The following is a 19,291-nucleotide window of genomic DNA, read 5'->3' on the forward strand; positions in this document are numbered from 1 at the left end:
GGAGGCGCAAAGAGGTAGCCGCTGTAGCCACGGTTTATTTAGGCCGGCCAGCCATGGTGTAGCGGGATCTCGGGAGGGGCTGACATCGCGGCCGCTCAGGTCAAGCGCGCTGGCGTGTTCTCTTCTCGCGCTACCTGCACGTGAGCCCATCTTCTTCGCCTGCTTTGGGGCCGAACGTCGCGCCGCTACAAAATCATCATCATCATCGGTGCCTCCAAAACCAGGCTGTCGTCATTTCATCGTCATCATGCCATCGCCATCCAGCAGTCGTCATGTATTCGTAGCCATACTATCGTCGTGATCGTGATGGTCGTTCCCATTATTGTCATTCCATCTTCGTCATATCGTTGTCAGCATGCCGTCGTCGTCATACAGCCGTCGTCATTTCATCGTTATTTTGTTATCGTCATTTGTTCGTCATCATACTGTCGTGGTCGTTCCATCATCGTCATTCCGTCGTCTCACACTGCGCATCCGCCTGATTTGGTGTTTAGATTTCACCATAGCTTGTGAGCGGTGCAGTGCATAAACATGAAAATTGATTTGCATGAAAGTTGCAACCGTTGTTGTGGATAAACATAAACATAGCATGAGATTAAATGTTCCCAGGATGCATCATAGGCATCGGCGTTAGTTGTACAGTATTTAATTACCCGCTTCACTAAAGCTTCGATTCACAAATTTTCTAACATCTGCGTAGTATCTGCAGATTTACGGTGCGTCGAGTCACCGACTCCGGCCATGAAGGCAGACCGGCGCCATCAAAAACACACACAAAGGCCGGTACAATGTAAGCCTAACTGTCGATCGAACCTCTTCTTTTTTTTTATCATCCACTCTTTACGACCGGCAGGTCCTGAAACGGATCCTGAGAAGGCAGAGCGTGGAATAAGAGCATCGAAACAGAAATGTCAGATTGTCTAGGCCCTGAAGAAAATAAAAGCGTCTATTTCATGCACCCGTTAATTTGAAAAGGGTTTTTTCGGCTGCAATCACGCCTTTGGTCGCTCGAGACAAACTGAGTGCTGCCTTTGATGGCGAATAGGCCAAAACGTCTTCTCATTAAAGATTCAAAGTAGCTCAATTTTGGATAGTGATTGTCTTTAGCTCTATATAGTATACGCACACTACTGCAATGTTTGCAATCCAAAAGCTAAATATAGATTCTAGCACCTAAAAATCGTATATATATATATATATATATATATATATATATATATATATATATATACATATATAATTTTTATGCCTAGATTACATACACCCGTGGCCAGAGAACTCAGATGTACCATTTCGGGCGTAGTTCTTCCTTTTTTTTTTCTTTTTTAGGGAACGTTTAAAGCCTGACTTCCCGGACACTGTGAACCACCTGTGAAATGGTACAGAAGCTAGCGTCCATGCTTTCGCTCTAGTGAAGCTGACTAAAACGAGCAAAAAACGTACTTCTTTCTCTTTACGTGGGCTGGAAACAAAACTGAGGCTCGAGGAACGCGTCCGAGAAAAACGCTCTTTCAAAAGGAGGCGAGGACTGCCAACAGAGCGCGCTAGGCACACAAGGAAAGTCGCCTGTTCCGACAAAATTCGACACGGGTGCAGCGCACGTTCCTGCGCTAAAACACGCAGCGGTATATAAGGCCTCCCTTCTGGCCGTCGACCACTGAGTTTTACCTTGCTCGGTGTGCTGTGGATATCCTAACGTTTCTCCTGGCTCCTCTGCCCTGAGAACTTCTCCAAGATGTGCCAATCAACTTGCACGGGCATGTTCACGGCCGGTAAGGACTTTCTTGCAAGGCGTTGTTCGGAGCGTCATGACCGCCTCAGTCAGTAAGAAATGGCATTGGACAACATTGCTCAACGCGTCTGTAACTAAACAAACGCTGTCCCGCCAGTTTGTTGCTGCCTCCGCGTGAACTTTTACAGCGACCTCAGTAATTGCCGTTACTCCCACGTTTTGCCTCAACACAAATGAGTACAATTCTTCTGATGGCAGTAGTCGAACCTGAATGTTGCCTGCATGTTGATACGCGTGGTGAACTTGTTATAACTGGTTCAATTAAATAGGCCGAAGTATCGCTGCACAGAGGGCATGTTGATTGTACGGCCGCATGAGTCGTCAAGGGTCGAGTGCGTGAGGACGTGACTTCGACAGTTCGAGGGAATAGAAAGCTCATTTATCAGCATGCTCTTGTAGACCGGTGAGTAGAGTAGTACGAAATCTTTAAGTGAAACGAAAACACAGTAGAGCGGTGGCGCTCAGCGGTGCGGTCGGATGTGGCCGTACCGCCGAGCCCGTCACTACGGCCGGCTGCAGTGCACATTTAGTAAAGTGATGACGTTTAATTTGGTTATCTCTTGCGCTTCAAGGTGGAAATACTAAGCTGCCCATTAGTATTGCCGTCTTGGTACCGTTTGATATCAACTGTTATCGCTGTGGCGCTCCGTACTAGTCTGTCACGTCTTCAATGCTGCTGGTCGGGTGTAACCAGCCACGTTATTTTCTAACATCCATAAACTTGCGCGAAGAAATCTCTTTATTTCATGTATTTATTTACCTGATTGTTCTGTCATTCAAGGCACCAGGCTAGAAGCAAGCCTGTGTCTCCGGCAGGCAAACCCTGTTTGGTCTAATTATTTTCATATATATGTAGTAATATAAACACACCGCCGCGACATACATTTACAACTAGCCTTTGTGCTGACGAGATCCCAGTTGGTTGAAAAAAAGAACAGAGATAAACATGTTACGTCTGTTTACTACGTTTATTTACTCTGTCTCTTTGAATTGGCAGTAATTAAGTGAAGATGTGGGCAATCTTGTAAACAATATTTCCAGAAGGTTAATTCAAATAGTGCAGGGTACGTGACAAGATAAGCAGCTCGTAAATAAGCACCGCGGAAAACCTAGAAAGTCAGTTCTAACCACAATATTGGTGCCTGCTTAAGATCGCTGCCCCTCTGCATGCTCTATCGTATTTCAGATACATAAGCAATATGCTGGCAATTCCTTAGTCTGCAATTTGGTCATATCAAGGTTTTCAACTTTTTTTTTGCATTTTGCTTCACTGCTGTGATTTCCAGTTGAAGAAAATATATTTTTATTCGCAGTTCTGCTCATCCTTTCATTTGCCTCTGCCCACGACGTTGCTGAGGAACTCAGGGTAAGTTGTCCATGCATGGCAAACGAGAATAAGGCAATGTAGTTGTGTCCGTTACGTTGCAATTTTAATGTTTTTATATAACCGCTACACCGTCAAACAGATGAAGGAACTGGCTACACCAAAAGCCGCCGTGCAGTCTTGTATGTGGCCATCGAATAGTTTCAAGCATAAAGCACGTTTTTTATATACCTTCGTCCACATTGAAACGCGGCCAACGCGGCCGGCAATGTTGGAAATTTCATTTACAACATCCCCTGCACACTATATGAACGCCTGCAGCATTGAGCAACTAAGCCGGGTTCTGAGAAATCTCAATACGAAATCAAATATCTTTGGTGTCTAGGTTAAAATATACGGGTAACATAAGAGAAGTTCACATGACACTGTGTTCTTATATTGACTGTCTGGCGTCCTGAACATTGTAGCCTGCTAGTCAGCCTTCAAATATTGCACACAACACTCCCCTTCACAATTAAACTATGTAAGCAGTCTATGTGGACAAAGACGAAGGCATACCACATATGTGTATACATTTCCACGTTTGCCCTCTTAGTCCTGTCTGGAGCCTCGCTTTTCAGCGCAGAACAAGTTACCCCTGAAACGTTCGCAGTGCTCTTTGTAAAATTAAAGCTCTGTCGAAGATTCCACTTTTTCTGCAGACTCATACAACGAGTAGCTATGCGGCGTATTCATAGAAGACAAAATCTTTAAATGAAAGGTACCATTCAAACCACTATTCAAAAGCCCCCTTCCCTCACCTAATGCTGCCAGCAAGCACACTAGCATTTGGAGTAGCTTTAAGCACGACGTAGCTTTTCGTGTGGCATATCGAACTGCTCCGACACTGAGCTTAACGCCCCTTTTTAGAAAAAGAGATTGGAATAAGAAATTTCTAAAACGAGAACTGGCTTGAAACACCGAATCCAATACAAATATTTCTTTCATTTCTAAAAGTAAATACAAAAGTAACTCGGGATTAAGTCTGCGTGTGACCAGCAAAATATTTTATCCTCCAACTGCGAAGCTTAGAAAGAAGCAATACATAATTGCATTTTGTACGATCATAACAGGAACAAAATAAAAGTAATACATATATGTCAATGAATTTACGTAAAGTTCTTCGCAAATTTACACTGAAAATGACTGCCGATATCATTCAAGACAGGAGCTAATATACAGTGCTGAGATGTCACACATTTCTTAAATGGTGCACATACAGTGATATATATATATATATATCTGCACATATAATTAGATGACTCCAGATAATTACCGTGAAATTATGAACTGATCCGCATATCCTCCCTCCATAACTGATGCGTCTGAGCTGCATCAACTCCTAATGCAGCATAATAATTTCAAATAGAAGTGGTAAATATATAGCTGGGTATTTCCATCTCAGTTGGATTAACAGTGGATATTTGAAGTAGCAAGTTTGCAGCCACCTTTTCCCAGTTCTTTTTTTCTTTGAGCCTGCGACGTCGAGAGTTAATCCTTATTTTCCTCCTGAAAGAATATTCCAAAATTCCACATATGAGATAACTCACCGAAAACCAATCGGCTTAACAATAATATTCTATTGGTGTCCAAAATGTCGCAATTTTGTCATGAGACAGCCAGAAAGGCTGTGTTGTGAAGAGCACTTTAAGAGAGAGCTCCGCATACGCATAATAGATGCTTAGGTAACAAGCGTTGTCTCTAAAGGCAACTTGAAAACTAATAGCGCGCCCCGCTGTCCATAATGACATAGGTAATAATATTTTGCTAGGAACACTTGTCGCGCACACAGTGAATATTTCCAGCCTCTATAGCCTGTCGCGCTTGGTAAATGATTGGCAGGACGAGCTAACTCGATATCAGCCAAAATCAGAAAAGAAAACGCCTTGCTAGTTTACAATAACAAACAAAATATTATAGAGACAGCGAGGAAAACGAGCCCGTATTTCTGCCGTTCTCTTTGCATGGCTGTTCGGACTGCACATTTGGTGGCGGGCTTAAACAACTTCGCCCAGTGGGAGTAGAGCTGCCATACAGTTTACGTTGTGCTATTTTTCGCTCTGCTGAATTGCAGATGAAACGCCAGACGTACTCCCTCCCACACGGCTCCGAGCTGCTTCTCGAACCGCTGAGGACGAGGTTCACCTGCCGCCACGACGGCTACTTTGCAGACGTGGATAACAACTGCAGGGTTTACCACATCTGCACTCGGTACGCGAACGCGTCAGATCTGCTCTACCACGGGTGTTGCCTCAGAGGCTGACGACAGAAAATTCCTGTAGACTGTGCTGCAGTGATAAGCCGGGGTTTCTTTATTTTTATTTTTGTTGTTGTTCTCTTTTTCTTTTTAAACACACTGCATTCAAGGGCGCACATCGCAAATTATGTGGATATAACTTGTATACCCAACAGCGTCCTGAGCTTTACGCACTTTTTAGTTAATAAGCTTACGGAACTTATTGTAGTTGCGGAACTGAACGTTGTTGCGATCATTTGCTCGAATTTGTCAGCACAAAAACAAAAAAGTTCTCGACATATTCGTTCCAATGCTGAGCCAGTAATCAACGTGTGCATTATCTTGACGGGAGAATATGCCAGGATTGCGGGATTGGTAACCATGACGTACGTTGTTGTGGGAGTCGCAGGTGTAGACTCCGACGAATTGTCGTCACCGGGAGCCATGGTGGAAAGCTGGAGGGTGCAGCCGCTTCAGAGCTCGGTGGCGAGGACGGGGAACGCTAACCTCCACCAAAATGTTGCGCGAATGAGGGGTGAAACACTGAAGACTATTTACAATGCATATGTACAAAAACAACTGCAGCGCTGGCCCGTTCAGCCGACAGCTCGAGAGCCAGGAGCAGTTAGTCTGCTTCGTTGGGGCGCCCGCGCGCATCGTCCAAAAGCAACAACGCAATATGCATGTAGCAATACATATATATATATATATATATCTATATATATATATATATATATATATATATATATATATATATATATATATATATATATATATATATCGATGTTTTGTGTAGCATTGTCCCGAAGTCCGCGAGAGCTTTTCGTAACGATAACGTGCATAACACCAACTTATTCGCCGCACATATCGGGAACAAATATCTCGTAGCTCATGTCGGCTTCACGATTACGGATAATTGAGCACGTTATGACCGTTGCGTGACCACAAGCTTAGGGATACTAGATGTCTCCTAAAGTGATTCGTTAACACTATTAAATAACGAACATTCGGTAATCTGTCAGTTAATAGCTTACTGTCATAAAATTTCAAATGTGCGCTCCCTCCCAGAAACGTGCTCTAAACAGCTGTTACCTCAAATGCAATATCTTCATGTGTACGCATGAACACGCGGTAAAACACAGTGGCAATCGTCGTTAACGTTCACAAAGAAACATTCTTTTGATGTTGTTTTGAGTTGCTTTGGTTCCTTCGCGCTTCAACTTTCGGCGGCACAGTAGTGAAAAGCAAGAACGCTGGATGTAATTGTATGTGTGGTGATGGTTTTGTGACTGCGGTGCATAAGCTGCTACGCAGTGCGTTCACGAGATAAAGAGTACAAGACGAAGACCAGAATTGAGACACCACTCGGGTAGAAAGGAAGGAATTATTCACAGCTGCCGAAAAAATTCTTAGAACACCTATGCGACCCCGCAGAATTTTTGATCAAAGACCATGAACGCTGGTAACCGCGAAGAACTACGCTCTCTGGACACTATTTAGCTGTCTGAACACGCGCTCCTCACGTGATCTCCCCTCAACCGCCGTCGCTGATTGCGCCCCGCTCTGATTAGGGTGTTCAATGAAATATTTACCACTTCGAAGATCAATGTCTCCTGCCCGCATAAGTTTTTAGATGGAGTCAAGTGTACACTGGCAAAAATTTTATGCTGGAATCTTTATTACCCTCTTAATATTACATTTTTGCAAGGAGTTTCGTTGGGGCTAGCCATACTTTGCTACTGTCTCCTGCCATCCCTAATTAACTCACACACTTAAAGCTTCCTCGATAAACGCTGCGCAAGGTCCTCCACGTCCCTTCAAATTTTATATTTAGTCTAACATTTAGTTTTTATGCGCCTATTATTTTTCTGTAACTTCGGCGGCTGGCTGAAATTATTGCGAATCTGGTAATTTCTTGTCACCACTCTAATGGGCTCTTACATGTTTTATAACTTACTCAGCACGTTTTTAAAAGTGCATTATTTATTCGTTCAGTGTCATTGTACTACACATTTTAATTATCTTCCATACAAACGACCTAGCGGGTGTCATATTCAATTAGTGAAACTGATAGTCTTCTGACTCCCAGAAATCAGCTGAGATAATTTTCCCTACAGATGATACGAAATGTGCGTCACAATCTTGCAATGTTTCGTTCCCATCTGACTTGCAGCTTTCTTGTAATCGATCCGGACGTTTATGCTGTGCGTGGCCTTTTGTACACGCTTTCTCGGGATGCGAGAAGGGAACACAGTATGTGCATTAACGGCTTGTCTTAAAAAAATGATTAGAAGAAAAAGAAACGAAGAAAAAAAAGAAAGAAAAATAACACTGCTTATGCGATGAGTAGTGCGGTTAGCAGCGTTCTAGACAAGCGGTATTCAGGAAGCGGTTTATGCTTCACTGCGCCATGTCAGTCGATCTGTTCAGGGAGAACCTTTCTTTTCTGGTGATTTGTCATGAAACATTATTTACAATAGCGTTAATGAAATTACCACGATATAATCGCTGCTGGAATTCACAGGTGTCGATTAAAAAAAAACAGGATTGGAAAAGGCGGAACCGTTCTTTCATGCCCAAAGTGGGCCTTATGGCGCTTATTTTGCAGCAAAAGCGCGTGGCGTATACAGGAGGTCATGCAGCGATTACGCATTGAGTCAGTAGTTAGCATTGGTACTTACGAGCTGTTATGTATATGGAGAAAGCTAACAATGAAATACATTACGAAATGCAGTCAGGAGGATTTGTTTTTCATATCTATAATGCAAGCAAAGACGCCATGATGAAATTCGGGTTCTGAGAGACATATAATAGATTAAGACGTGTTTCAAAAAGCACATTAATATAAAAAGGTGCAAACGTAGCCCCAGGGTGGCCTTGTTATCACTCAACACGAGAATTTCCTGAGCTGAGCATGTCGCAACCCAAGAACGCGGAAACAAATCCACCTTCTATCACGTAGGGAAATGCCGCGGTTGCATGCGCCCTGTTTTTGGGTGCACAACCGCTACAATGCCTGCACGAAGGGTGGGACAAGTGGCCACTCCGGCTCACATATTCCCTTCTCCGCTGCCTACCCGCAGATCCGCCGAGACGCGACAGCTGCAGCGATTCAGCTTCCTGTGCGGCAACTTGACCATGTTCAACCAGCTGACGCTGACGTGCTCGCGACCCGAGGACTCGGTGCCATGCCGGAACGCCCCCGTCTTCTACTACGTCAACGACAACATCGGCTACCAAGACACGCCCTTCCTATACGACGATGACGTCAGTAATGCCGACCAGTTCATTCACGAAAACAGGCTGCTCGAATCCATCCCGGCTGCCAAGCGGCGGTTCTAAAGCCAGCGGCCCGAGTGACTATCCGCGCGTGATGCTATAGGTGCGGTGCTGTCTCCGGGATGCCGTCTTCGCTAGCACCTGATCGGCGGCGTTCGGAAAACGCGGCCGTGCTGGTGTCCATTTCGAAGAGAAACATGGACCGCAGTGTGCCCACGCTGCCGCTTACCCAATTAAGGGTAACGCTGCTAAGCGAACTCCACTGTATGTGTGGGCATAAGCAGCTCCAAGAACACGCAGCTTATGTCAGACGACGTTATACAACAAAGTAACGAATGTGCATAACGATGCGAAGCATACGAGTACATTGTCGCTTCGATTTTCTGTACATCACATCGATGATAGAAACAAGCAATGATACGCGTGCCCCGCTGTAGGCAGCAGTTCCCAATGCGTGGAGCTTCGCCTGCTACGCATCGTCTAATGTGATAAATCAATAAAAGAAGAAGAAACACTGAAGTGGGCCTGTAAAATCATTACTCCTGCAACATCTTCAGGTCACTGCCACGTGCGCGCATCTTCGTATAACGTGCCAACGCTTTGTTTTCCTCATGTATACTCAAGCTCGTACGACGGCTAAACAAGACCACGCTTACTTCTGAAAAGGACAAAGCCGCAGCGCACATGACAGGCACTGTGTCTTTGTCTCGAATGCGCTGTGATATTTGCTTCGTTATGAATCAACGGCCTAAGAAAACGTTTTTACTGACCTCTGAGCAACCTAGACAACTTTCTGCCACATTCCCCAGTTCAAAACAACGTTTCAATGGTACTACCGCACCAAGTCAGTGCACGGCCTCATTAAGTGGCGCGGTTTCAACAATCTTACTAAATTTTAACATAGCATAATGAGTGTTCCAATGTTCACTTACAGAGGTTACAGTCCCTCAATGAGTACAAGAAATCTTTCAGCTCCTTCTCTCCGTAATCTAATATGTCGACTTAAGGGTCGTGCGTGCAACTGCACTTTTCTTGTACAAGTGCAAAGCGGAGTGGCGTGACAGTTAGGGCAAGTTGGTAGTTTTGCTTTATGTGTTACTTTAGGCCAAACAGAAAGAGCACAACAGACATGCACGCGCGCTAACCACCGCCTGATTTTATTTTTTTATTTTTAAACGCGAACTTACATGACAAAGTATATCCTCACACAACAAATAATAAGCACCCAAAAAACATCGAAACCAGATAACGAGAAGAAATGCCCCATGCGGACTTGGACAATTTCGCAACGCATGCCCTACATCACAAGCTTGTTTTCGAGAAAGCAACGCAAAAGCACTGCTGGCGCGATCTCCCCCAGACGCTATATTTCTGCTGCTTTCCCAAACACTCTCGTAATGTGATCAGGGTGCCTTTAGCTATAGGATAGCACACTTTTAAAAAATGAAATGACTGCCGCCGCAACCCCTGCAGTGAATCTTACTATCCCACTGTCACGTGGCAAAAAAGTACGTCGGCTGACAGGACGTTATCTCAACGATAGGCTTCCGGACCATGATTACAAAGTCCATAAAGCTGTCCAAGGGTACTTGATGTTTACAGTTTTGATTCTGGTTGTGATCGCATTTTTGCAAAATTTCCTATCTAATCTATCTAATTTGCATATATCTAATAACTAAGCACTCTGACCAAATAACCAGAGAGATTATTGAAGTTGCAGAAATACACAGTCTGGGGGAACTTTGTGCAGTTGTGCGGCTGCTGTTTCTGTATCGCCTTTCAGAAAAAAATTAATTAGACACGGCGTGCGTGGCGTTAATTATCTTAAAACGCACATGGCATCGATTTTTCGTTAAAGAGTTTTCCGATTCTTCCTTTTTTTATTATTTTAGTGCTTGTCATTCAATGGGCGTGCGCATGATCGTTTCAAATAAAATGACTGAAGTTGGCACACGTGCTTGTCGTTTCTGTTTCTTGGACCTCGTCTTATGGCACACGTGCTTGTCGTTTCTGTTTCTTGGACCTCGTCTTATGTTCGTGGCTAAAATATGACGTGAATTATAACGGTATACTTAAGTACCAAGTAGGCTGATTAGGAAAATACTGGATATAACCGTTTATACCAAGATAAGGAGGATTTCATGACAAAATACAGAGACACAGACTAATCACCAATGTCTCAACGATCAAATGCGAAACTACTTTACTACCGAACTGATGCCATATAATCTCTGCCAGGCTATCGCACGTGCCTACGCGAAAGAAAAGGAGAAGACAAAGTCCGAGCGATTCTGTTGCTGTCCCCAATAACACAAAGAGACGCGTCCGTGCAGGTGTACTGTCTCGCATGCTTTTGTCCAGAAGGAGTGCTGCGCGCACAAAGATTTCGTGTCCTTAAACCTCCGTTAAGCTACACTGGAACTTGAAAACAGGTGTTTTCAGTTCTGTTGTGTCGACATCCCAAAAAAAGATTTCTTTGAATTCTTTCTTCTTTTCTTCTATATTTTTTTTACCGTTCTTCAATATGCGCCATCAACTATCGTCAGCATCATCTAAAGCATATGCAACGCGGTCACATCACATGTTTCCAGTGGCGTAGCCAGGTGTGGGGTTGTGGGGCTTAAGCCTCTCCCCCCCCCCCCCCCCCTTCCCAAATTTTTGTGCTGTCATGCACCGCCGACCAAAACAACCCCTGGCGCCGGAAATCATTCTGGATTTTGTCTAGAATGTCTGTTTCACGCTCGAAAAGACATTTCAGAGCGAACATAGCGAATTCGGGCCGGATTTCGCGGCAACGCCCATGCACGGGGAGTCACATAACGCAAGGAGTCCCATCCGAGCACAAAGTTTCAAGGGTGTTTTGATGGCGAGCGGGCTCGTCGCCGCCTCTCGCGGAAGCTACGGAGCGCATGGATTCCAATTCTGAAACTTTATGGGTATAAGGTTCTCCCAAACTTTTGATGCGAAAGGTGCATTGACATTTCCAAAGTCATGCTTTATATTTTCAGTTGCGGAACATTGTAAGTCTAACGTTGTTATAAACATTTGTCGTTTTTAAAGTCGTACATCGGACCACATTACTAGACAAGCCAAATCAACACACAAGTATACAAGTTGACTAAGCACGCAGCGAGGTCCGATGAGACGAAGCGTCGTGGTGGTTCATTTCTGCCGTCAATTTTTTTTTTCCACCAGCGCCAAAGCATTCATGTCAAGACACTAATGCTAGCAAAGGTAACTACGTTCTTACTTATTTTTCTACTTTGACTTTCATACGCGAAGACACGTTGAGCCTCTTCAAATTTTTGTTCTCGCTACCCGCAGGCTGCCAGATCGAGCCAGAGCGCATGCACTTTTCTCGTGCTGCCCCGACCACCTCGCGGCGCACTTCGAAGCGCGTTCGTTTTTCTGTGGCCGAGTGGATTTTCGCCTGGCTGAGTTTTGGACGCTTAGTGGCTAGCAGACGAGAAAAAAGAAGCAATGGTCGCTCGCTCCCATGACTGCTGGGACTCGACGGATTGCAATGCGCTCGCTTGAGCGCAACCTGTCCGGAAAGTCTTGTCTCGCGTGTGTAGGATACCGAGCAGAATGCGTATGCTTCACTGTGGACCAAGCGTCTCACGTTTTCATCGATATTCGATCCTTCGGTAGCCACATTACAGGTGCCAAGAGTAGGCGTTCTATTGTGCACATCCAACATGCGTTCCTTTGCGGTTTTCTTTCTTTTCATATCGGTGCCTCCGCCCCACAAAAGAAACAAAGACATTGTTGCGGCGCAACGAGTTATCGAATGGTGAAAGTTCGATTTTGTTACTTCTCTTGCGGAAAGTATTGGCCCACGGGACGCTTCAGTTGCCGGAAACTCGTATTATATTATTGCGAGAGCAATTATATGGACATTCCAGACGCATTCCTGCCTTCGCCGTCGCCCTCATGTTCCGTATAAAGACCTATGCGATGCCATCGCGACCGCGGGCCGCATGCTGTATGAGCGAGTGAAATCGTAGTGGGGTGATGGTGGCGTGGGTGAGCCGACAATGCTGGCGCAGTCTTGTGTGCGTAAGGGAGAAAAGCGGGGAAGAAACACGCCGCCTTCTGTCGCGCGCGATAGATCGTGGGAAGTGGAGTTATGCGGGATGGCGGGCCTTACGATTCTGTGATCTGTGAACCTGTGATTACGCAACATGTTTATTTGCCTTGTATCACGCATTATATACAGTGACTTTTTCTTAGGTACGTAGATTTATTGGAGTCTTATACGCATAAATATCTTGTTGCGATGTTTTGTGCATACGTGCACTGAACTTTGCTTCCAGTGACACTTTTTTGCCGTTTATCAAGCCGTATCTTCGCATTTCTAATGCACAAGGGTGAGTCAAATTAAAGTGAGCCAACCCACCCCACGCATTAATGGTTCGGTTCATTATCTACGAAGCATGCGTGTAACACACCGGGATCTCTCATTTACAAAAGTGACACGGAAGTGTGAGGATAAATTTTCTTTAATGCTCTTATACACTGGGTTGAACATGGTTGCGTGACATAATGGACGCTCCAAAAGTTGAACAGCGTGGTGTCGTCAGGTTTTTGACAGCTGAAGGTGTTTCCCAAAAAGAAATTAGTCGCAGTGTGGCATGTACGCTGAACATTGCATTTCATTGGCCACTGTGAAGCGTTGGAGGAAACGGTTCAAAGAAGGACGTGAAAGTTGCAAAGACGATCCAAGACCGGGCCAAAGCCACCGTGCAATCACCCCTGACACAATTGCTAAGGTTGATGAGCTGATTAGACAAGAACGGTGGATAAGCATCGATGAAGTCCCAAAGCGTGTGAACGTCAGTCACGGTTCGGTTCCCACCATAATCCATGAAGATCTTGGTAATCGGCTCTTATGTGCGCAATAGATGCCCAGCATTTTGAACCACCGCCAGAAGACGGAGAGTTTCGGCGCTGCCTTGACTCATCTGATCCAGTATCACAAGGAGGGTGACGACTTCTTGTCTGCAGTTGCCACCGTGGACGAAGAATGGTGCCACTATTACGTGCCTGAAACACGACGGCAATGCTTACAGTGGAAACATTCGAATTTCCCACCCCCAAAGAAAGCAAAGGCCATCGTTTCCACTGGAAAGGTGTCGTTAACTTTTTTTTCGATCGTCAGGAGCCATTACTGATAGAATTTGCTAAACCAGAGAGCCTATCAATCGTTTCCGATATTGTGAAACACCGGAACGGCTGCGTGTCGCTATCAAGCACAAACGACGTGGAAAATTGACGAGTGGGGTCATCTTGCTCCAAGACAATGCCCGTCCCCACGTCGCTGATGTGGTTAATATAAAACTGGCAAAGTTCAAGTAGGAAACGCTGCAACATTTGCTTTACAGCCCAATCCTGTCGTCTTGCCACTTCCACATTTTGGGGCAATTGAAAAAATAGCTCAAGGGAACCAGATTCGTGTCGGACGGTGACGTGAAAGCTTCAGTTACAGACTTTTTGAAGAAGCAACCGAAGGAGTTTTATGATACGGGAATCGGGCGACTTGTGAATAAGTGGGAGAAATGTCTAAATGCTCATGGAGATTAGTTTTAAATAAAGTACCTCGTTTGTCATACATTCACATTTGCTCACTTTCATTTGACTTGCCCTCGTATATTTTTCAGAACTCCTGCTTTTCATATATGCTCTCTCTTGCGACTATAATTTCGGTGCAATTACAATACACGACTGCTGACAGCTGCTCCTGCGCAATACATTGGAACAAATGACAGCGCCATTGAGATTTTTCCCTGGTCGTTGCATATGTACAAAAATGTAAACAAAGTTCTTTAATGACAAAGATTCATTAAAATATTTGTCCTCAACTTGTTCATCCAACGGCCTTTACATTTTTCATATCAGCGGCATGCGCTGCTTTGCTGGTTTCTAGTTGATATAGTTCTAAAGTTCATATGATATTTTCCTTACTTACTAAATAGACCAAAAACATTGAAGCATTGACATCAGTTATTTCGGGCACAGTTTTGGGGACATACAAGTATATGCTTTGATGAAAAATTACATATTTTACTTGTCTTGACAGCACGTAGTGTTTATGAATTCGTTTGCAGCATCTTTGGCAATGGCAATGCAGTTATTATTCATGCCCTCGACAAATTTTATAAGCAGGAGGCCGAGCTGCAACGTGAGTTCCCCCCGAACGAATTTCTGGCTACCCACTGCACGGTTCCGTTTTATTCCCATCTCGAGACGTGGTTCCCGCGAAGTGAGTCACCCCGCCCAGCACTTGTGACCGACTTGCGCAGCACACTTCGCACTGCGCCGCTGCCCCGTACGGAGAGCACACTTCTCTGCCTGCCGCGGCGGCTCCTCTTGCGCGCCCTGCACAGTCCGGTCCGCTTGACGCAGCGCGATCCCGCCGGGCAGCGGCTGCACGTGGGGCCCTCCGCGTAGACAGGCCTGCCTTTGATGTTGCCGCTGCGGGGGAAGCGAGCGCCTTTGATTGCGCGCGAGGGAGACATCGGTCGCGTCGGATCGAGAGTCACCCGAGAGAGGAGGAGAGAGAGAGAGAGCGAAAAAAATTAACATAGCTACCGGGCTTCGCCTGCGCTCACGTCGGCGGATATTGCGTAGCTCTGCTCGGCACGTGTACCTCTAAAGTACCGGAGCGTACCTCGTAAGAGGGAAGTAATATCCAAGCAGCGAGATATCTAACGGTAGCCTGCCATTTACACAGCGTCGTCGATATATATAGCGGAGAGTCCTCTTTCCTTCAAAGGGACACCGCATCAAGTCGGTATACCATTAGGGTGCCGTGTTACTCGTACTTCTTACTTCTGCAGTTTCTCTTGGCGTTCCCATTCAGATATGACCGAGGCGGCGCGTGATATTTCTCAAGTGGAAAGAAGCCAAGCTCGACGAACTACATGGAGGACGTTAACAGAAATGAAACACCTCGAATTAGCGTTTTCTTCTTTCCCTCACTCATTGTCGTAACCATGTGTCGAAAGCTCAGTATCGTAAGAAGCCAACAAAGAAGGACACCAAGGACAGCATAGGGGAAATTACATGTGCTGATCATTTGAATCAAAGAAATGATAAATTAATGGAAATCAAAGTGGATGAAAAATACAACTGACCGCAAGTGGGGCACGAACCCATGTCTTCGCATTATGCGTGCGATGCTCTTGCCAAATGAGATACCGTGGTGCCGCTTTCCAATCCACTTTCTGGGGTATTTCATGTATATCTACTAGAATGAAACCCGGGAGTGTCAGCCAGCGCCACACCTCACGGCCTTGACGGCGGATGTGGAACATCCTTTTATGTCGCAGGCGTGACGTGTAGGTGATCTTTTTCGGTGAAGGCAAGTTTTTCATTAATTCCTTTAATTTAATTAATACGTACATGTAATTACCCTTACGCTGTCATTGGTGTCCTTGTTTGTTGGCTTCTTATGATATGACTAATGAGAATCGGTCCCTCGGTTTCCTTTCTTCTCGTTCAAAGCCCAGTAAGTAGTTCAGTTTGTTGAAACAGTGGTCGTGTGTTTTTAACGCCTTTTGCCTTTACTGACTTAAATAAAACTTACTACCTTCTCTCAAATGATGCTCGAGACAGCTGATATTAACATATGAGGGCACATAAAACGCTGAAGGGCACGTGAAGTATGACTAAGACGCACCATTAGCCTCGCTTCACCTGCTAGTACCCAGCCGAAATGAAACCCCAACTCAGTGCATCAGCTATAAGACGTCTTGCGCGTAGCTATATAAAGATGTCTACCCTGATCATATTTGGAAGGTGAGATGGTTAAAAAGAGAAGAGGAGATGGAAAGAACGCAAAAACAAAACAAAAATCAGGCAGTACAATAGGCACTCACACAGTCCGTGGATTGGATCGCAAATAGGACGCTAAGGAAGCTTTGTAACAAGGCCTGACGATTTTTTTTTTTTTTTTTTTTGCTCGGTGCATTGCTTTGAAACGTTTTACAAAGACTGAATGCTCAATGTATTTTCAGAAAGTTCAGTTTTCAAATATTGTTGGCTATCAGAATTTCTTAGCTATCGTGGAAGCTTTTGTGGTTTGTTGTGAGCTATAAACAACAATTTAATGCAGTCAGGTCGTACATATACGCAACATCCACTTACGCGTATCGTGTTGGCTATTACTGAGAAGTGTGCCACCTCTGAAACTCTGTCTGTGATTCTATTATTGGGCGAAAGAAGTGAGAACAGAATGGAAATATGTCACGAACATTCAGAGCGTACAAAAATGGGCTTTAGGGCACTGAATTAATGTGAGGCGGAACTACAATGAAAGATTTAAGAATATTCGTAACGTTTAGACTTAGGTCACCATTGACTTGGTACATACTGCCCAACAGAAAGAGTGCTGGTAAGAACTAACTATTCGATGTTTCGTTTCCTTACGCGGCTTTCCACGAGTTTCATAAAAAAGTTCCAAAATGCCAAAATTTTCTCCAGGGACAGCAAATCAGACTGAGATCCTTGTAATTCATCATCGGAAGCCCCGTTTGACAACTCTGTGCTTCCTGAAACACTATTTCATATGTCTTAATTATGGTATATGTCATACAGGAAAATAAGCTAGAATATTTTGAATTATGAAGGTATAAAATTCCGAATACTAAGTTTCCACTGTCGAGAAATCAAAACAAGTAGCCAAGAGAATGGCTAGGGGAGTCATTTAGCAGGGCATTGTGATAAGTGTCCCTGCACTACCATATTCGAAATAAACGAAATTCATAGGGAAAGGAAAAGGTAAGACGGTTGGGAAATAATAGAGGCTTATTACATAAGAAATGAAGGAGATAAATGTGTAAGGTGCTCCCTCCCGTGCCTTGTCGAAAAAAGAAATAGCTTTTTTGCGTGAAAGATTATGATGTATCTGATTTTGCAGATATATTTGCGACTGCTGTACGCATAATAATGCTGGAAAAGGTATAAAATGGCTGGAGAATTTCAAATAAACTTCCAGTTGGAAGTCAGCGCTTGTCTGTGGTATATTTGTTACCTCGTGTCCTTGTTTTATTCGCGCTGTTCAACCTCAGTTCAAACTCGGTTTCTGATGCTCGTCGTATGTGCCCTTGTGGGAAGTTGATAGCAATTTCTGGCTACTCGGCTGCGATGGCGGGCGAACTCTGCACAGACGGAGTTCTGCCTGCACAGACGGAGAGGTCTGTCTCGCCAAACAACTGCCGCGGCGTCTAACTTTGAAGTTTGCGATAGGTAAGAACAACTGGGGTGCTTTGCGCTCTATGTAGAGAATCAAAATTAAACGAAGAAATACCGCAACTCTCTAATGAACGCTTCAAACATTTATCTAAATTGTGCAGTGAATTTCCATGTTTCTAACACACAAGTTCAATGAAATTTCTCTGTTTGATACAAGCCAGCACATGAGACATCGCCAGGTACAGCTGGCAGCTGACCACATTACTTTTGCCATGTAAAAGGCGAGACAATGGGCGAACAGGTGAGTCCTATGCGCTATGAATAGCTGTTTGAAAGGAACATTAGGCACACCAGCTACTACTTCAGAGACTGAACAATCGCTAAGTCGATGTGACTGGCCGTGTCAGGCAGGTATCGTCAACCGGAGGATATGATGGAGAGGTTGAAAGTATCTGCTTCCTGGTACTCCATCTCACTTGTACAGCACTAACGAGCTACAGACGATTACAGTTATATGAAACCAAGAAAACCAACTGTCGGACATTAAAAAAAGAAAATTAAATAGAAACAAACAGTGGAGGATGCAATGTCACATGTAAGCTCGAGATCAAAAAAAAAGGTTGAGCTCGAGCGCATGTGTGCCGTCAGTACTTCGAGGCTAAGCCACACATAATAAAAAAATAACAACATTAATAAAATCCTAAATTTCCACGACACACAATGCCCTCCTTGACCTTGCATGCATTGTGCCTGGAGCGTATCGGCATCGTGCGTCAAACGCGCGTTGGCGCATACCCACCTATCAGCGTAATTGCAGACGTAGTGCTTTTGGTACGGCATGACGCTCAAGTCTCCCTTCATGCGAAACATGGTAAACCCACAACCAAGGTACCGGGTGTCCGCCCATATCACCTGCGCAGAGCGGGTATGCAAATGAACAGCTGGGCCATTGTTAAAGGCGGTACTAGTTTCACGCACCTCTTACGCTGGCTTTTTTTTTAAGAATGCTCTTGCGCAAACCAAGGTTTACGTTCTGTTATACTGCTACGTAAACATTCGTGACGATGCGGTAAGGTATCTTTTGTTTATCTTTGGATTATTTTTTGAAAATTTTCTACAAGTACGCATTTCAATGTCTCACAATATTTTCACATAAGCTCAGAAGCAATAAATCGGTGCTAAAACACTCAAACTGCCGTGTACTCGCTCAACAAGGTTACCACTAAGGCATGCCGAAGTGGCATAAAGAGTATGGTAAAGAGAGTGTTAGCTTATTTTTACATGTTTCTCTGTTTTGTTTGTGCTGGCTGGGACACAAGCTACACAGGCCGAACTTCTTTTCAGCAAGGAGGCCTCACACGTTTGACAATGCAATGCATTATATGTATAACAGAAGAATAAACAAACAAACAAAAATCAAAAGAAT

General features: G+C 44.5%; 2 protein-coding genes across 11 annotated transcripts in view; one reads left to right on the plus strand and one right to left on the minus strand.

Annotated features, from left to right (window-relative positions):
* The window catches only part of LOC126543373 (venom allergen 5-like), a 368,390-nt gene that overhangs the window by 335,781 nt on the left and 13,318 nt on the right, over positions 1 to 19,291 (minus strand). For 6 of the 10 annotated variants that reach the window (XM_055062115.2, XM_055062111.2, XM_055062114.2 and 3 more), the window contains one exon: positions 18,665 to 18,777. In XM_055062115.2, coding sequence (XP_054918090.2) covers positions 18,665 to 18,777 — 113 coding nt within the window. Of the gene's footprint in view, positions 1 to 4,431; positions 4,665 to 13,154; positions 13,717 to 14,655; positions 15,145 to 18,664; positions 18,778 to 19,291 lie in introns of those variants that run through there. The other 4 variants (XR_008608778.2, XR_008608777.2, XM_055062117.2 and 1 more) reach the window with 3 other exon arrangements.
* LOC126546151 (uncharacterized) lies at positions 1,255 to 9,182 on the plus strand. Its single transcript, XM_050194267.3, has 4 exons — positions 1,255 to 1,772; positions 3,106 to 3,158; positions 5,230 to 5,366; positions 8,475 to 9,182. Exons 1-4 carry the CDS (start codon positions 1,736 to 1,738, stop codon positions 8,731 to 8,733), a joined length of 486 nt encoding a protein of 161 aa, XP_050050224.1. The 5' UTR covers positions 1,255 to 1,735; the 3' UTR covers positions 8,734 to 9,182.

Source organism: Dermacentor andersoni, chromosome 1, assembly GCF_023375885.2.
Source record: "Dermacentor andersoni chromosome 1, qqDerAnde1_hic_scaffold, whole genome shotgun sequence".
Classification (NCBI taxonomy): domain Eukaryota; kingdom Metazoa; phylum Arthropoda; class Arachnida; order Ixodida; family Ixodidae; genus Dermacentor; species Dermacentor andersoni.

What these genes read in the sequence shown, in the direction of transcription:
- LOC126546151 (XM_050194267.3), top strand. Translation starts at nt 1,736, where the DNA reads ATGTGCCAATCAACTTGCACGGGCATGTTCACGGCCG. An exon ending in CACGGGCATGTTCACGGCCG is followed by an intron (nt 1,773 to 3,105) that starts GTAAGGACTTTC and finishes TTTTATTCGCAG; the next exon opens with TTCTGCTCATCCTTTCATTT. An exon ending in GTTTACCACATCTGCACTCG is followed by an intron (nt 5,367 to 8,474) that starts GTACGCGAACGC and finishes GCCTACCCGCAG; the next exon opens with ATCCGCCGAGACGCGACAGC.